This window comes from Mesitornis unicolor, unplaced genomic scaffold (genome assembly GCF_000695765.1).
Source record: "Mesitornis unicolor isolate BGI_N332 unplaced genomic scaffold, ASM69576v1 scaffold44970, whole genome shotgun sequence".
NCBI classification, from domain to species: domain Eukaryota; kingdom Metazoa; phylum Chordata; class Aves; order Mesitornithiformes; family Mesitornithidae; genus Mesitornis; species Mesitornis unicolor.
The window spans coordinates 547-3,302 of NW_010159722.1; the positions used below are offsets into that span (position 1 = coordinate 547).

At 58.0% G+C, this 2,756-nt stretch overlaps 1 protein-coding gene across 1 annotated transcript in view; it reads left to right on the forward strand.

Annotated features, from left to right (window-relative positions):
• The window catches only part of LOC104543057 (nuclear receptor-binding protein 2-like), a gene marked incomplete at its 3' end in the record, with an annotated part of 3,035 nt that extends 516 nt beyond the window's left edge, over positions 1-2,519 (forward strand). The window contains exons 2-5 of the mRNA XM_010187560.1: positions 889-1,021; positions 1,642-1,744; positions 1,886-1,936; positions 2,384-2,519. Of these exons, the coding sequence (XP_010185862.1) occupies positions 889-1,021; positions 1,642-1,744; positions 1,886-1,936; positions 2,384-2,519 (423 nt within the window). The remainder of the gene's footprint in view (positions 1-888; positions 1,022-1,641; positions 1,745-1,885; positions 1,937-2,383) is intronic.
• Positions 2,520-2,756: the final 237 nt, after the last annotated feature.

Below are 2,756 nucleotides of genomic sequence, written 5' to 3' on the forward strand. Positions count from 1 at the left end.
CAGTGCCAGATCTGGTTATGGCTGGGCCCAAGCGAGCGATTGTGGGGTTAATTGGGCTAATTGAGGTGAATTAATTCAGGCCAGTTGAGTGAATTGAGGTTAATTTGGGTTCTCAGGGCCTGGCAGGGGCTGCCCAGGGCAGTGGGGGAGTCCCCATCCCTGCAGGGGTTCACAAACCACGTGGATGTGGCACTTGGGGCCATGGTTTGGTGGTGGCCAGGGCATGGTTGGACTCGATGATCTCAAAGGGCTTTTCCACCCAAACGATGCTGTGATTTGATGATCTTCCTCCCTGACCCACCTCAACCCCTCCCTTCTGTTCCTTTCGCCAGTCTCCAAAACCATCCCACGATAACTTTGTACACTCCTCACATTCCCTCGTGGATGTGGCACTTGGGGCCATGGTTTGGTGGTGGCCAGGGCATGGTTGGACTCGATGATCTCAAAGGGCTTTTCCACCCAAACGATGCTGTGATTTGATGATCTTCCTCCCTGACCCACCTCAACCCCTCCCTTCTGTTCCTTTCGCCAGTCTCCAAAACCATCCCACGATAACTTTGTACACTCCTCACATTCCCTTGTTTGTTCTCATGATTCCCCCAGGCATCCCACAGTAAATCCCACCCTCTGATGCCATCGTGTCCCCTTGTGAGAGTTTCTTCTGTGGAGCCTTTAGCACCAGGGCAAAGCAGACGTTGCTGTTCACCTCTGGTGGTCTTCGGAGGGGTTATGTTGTGGGGGTGCCCACCCTGTCACCTCCATTCTGATGATTTCTTGGTCTGTTCTGAGCAGCCCCAGCCAGACAGAAACCTGTACAGAAACAGCGGTGGGGATGAGCCAAGGAGTGCCCTGCTTTGCCTTGGTTTATGCTTTTCCTTTCACCCTCAGGAGTTCATTCTGTCGTGCCTGACCCTCAACCCAGACAAGCGACCGACAGCCAACAACCTCCTCTTCCACCGCGTGCTCTTTGAGGTCCATTCCCTCAAGCTGCTGGCAGCGCACTGCTTCATCAACAACCAGTGTGAGTGACCGTGACGCCACGCTGCCACGTTTGGGCTTGTGTGGCTGCTCCAGCAGAGCCGGGGGTGCGGGAGAGCCTGGGGAGAAAGGCTGTGACCTTGGGGCAGGTCCAGAGGAGGCCATGGAGATGCTGAGGGGCTGGAGCAGCTCTGCTATGGGGACGGCTGAGAGAGTTGGGGTTGTTCAGCCTGGAGAAGGCTGTGGGGAGACCTTAGAGCACCTTCCAGGACCTGAAGGGGACAGGAAAGCTGGGGAGGGACTTTTGACAAGGGATGGAGTGATGGGACCAGGGGAGATGGCTTTAGACTGGAATTTGGGAGATTTAAATGAGATATTAGGGAGAAATTCCTGGCTGTGAGGTGGTGAGGCCCTGTCCCAGGTTGCCCAGAGAAGCTGTGGGTGCCCCCTCCCTGGCAGTTCCCAAGGCCAGGTTGGATGGGTCTTGGAGCAGCCTGGGCTGTTTTTGGGGGTCCCAGCCCATGGGGGTTGGACTGTGGGGTTTGAGGACCCTTCAACCCAAACCCGCCTGTGGCTCCGTGATTCCCTGGGGTCTGTGTTGCAGGGTCCATGTTGCAGGGTCTCCCAGCTGACTTTCTCAGCTCCCTTTCTGCCTTTCCCTAGATCTGATGCCAGAGAATGTGGTGGAGGAGAAGATAAAGGAACTGGACCTCAACATGGTGATGGCAGAGATCCGGAGAGAGGGTCGGCCAGGAGCGCAGTGGAGGTGAGGATGGGCAGAGCAGCCGTAGCCAAAGAGCCCAGGGCTTGCATCCCGCCTGGTGACCCTGGCGCGGTGGCACCGCAGCCCTTTGCACGCTCTTCTCTCCTGCCGCTCCGTCACCTTCCTGCACTGCTTCTCTCCCAGGTACTCTGAGGTCTCCTTCCTTGAGCTCGACAAATTCCTGGAAGACGTCAGGTGGGTTGTGGGCACATCCCCTTCACTCACCCCATTCATGGCCCTGTGCTGAGTTCTCCTCTCCACAACAGCCACCTCCGTCTGAATTCCTTGCCCCTCTGGGTGTTGTCTGGGAGGGTGCAGCCATTCTGGGCCATGCCGAGAAGCACAGTAACCCTTCAAACCACAGACAGTTGAGTGAGCACCCTCCTTCAGCTCCGGGTACAGAAACAGCCCCGACAGCACACGTGGAGGTGGTGCTGGTGACCCCCAACGTGTCCACCCAGCTCTGGTCCTTAGCGTCCCTGTGCCCAGAGCTCCCTGGGCAGCGTGGAGCCGGGGTCAGGGACGGTGCTGCAGCACACACACAGCGTCCCAGTAGCATTCGGTCGTGTGTGATCCCCCGGGGTGAGCAGACCTGGGCGGCAGTGACAGGAGCCGTTTGTCTTCCCTCTGTGTCTGCACCAGGAATGGGATTTACCCCCTGATGAACTTCGCTGTTTCCAGACCCCACGCCCTCCCACGAGCCCTCTCCCAGCCCCAGGAGGACCCTCAGAAAGCCAAGACTCCCACGCCAGAGCCCTTTGATGTGGAGACCAGGAAGGTAAGGTCAGACCCTGGTGGGGGTAGGCGGACGGTCTCCATTCCTGACACCGTTGTGCAGGGACACCTCTCCCTTTATCCATGCACTGACCCCAGCCCAGGTGAGTGTTGTTCTCACTGCATTGGATGCCCCAGGACTGCGATGGTCCCTGTGGCCAGAGCGAGCGAGGTCCATTTCACCCGAGACCTGGAGCAGCCCCATTGCCGCTGGTTCTTTGGCTCTGCCTTCTGCACTTTG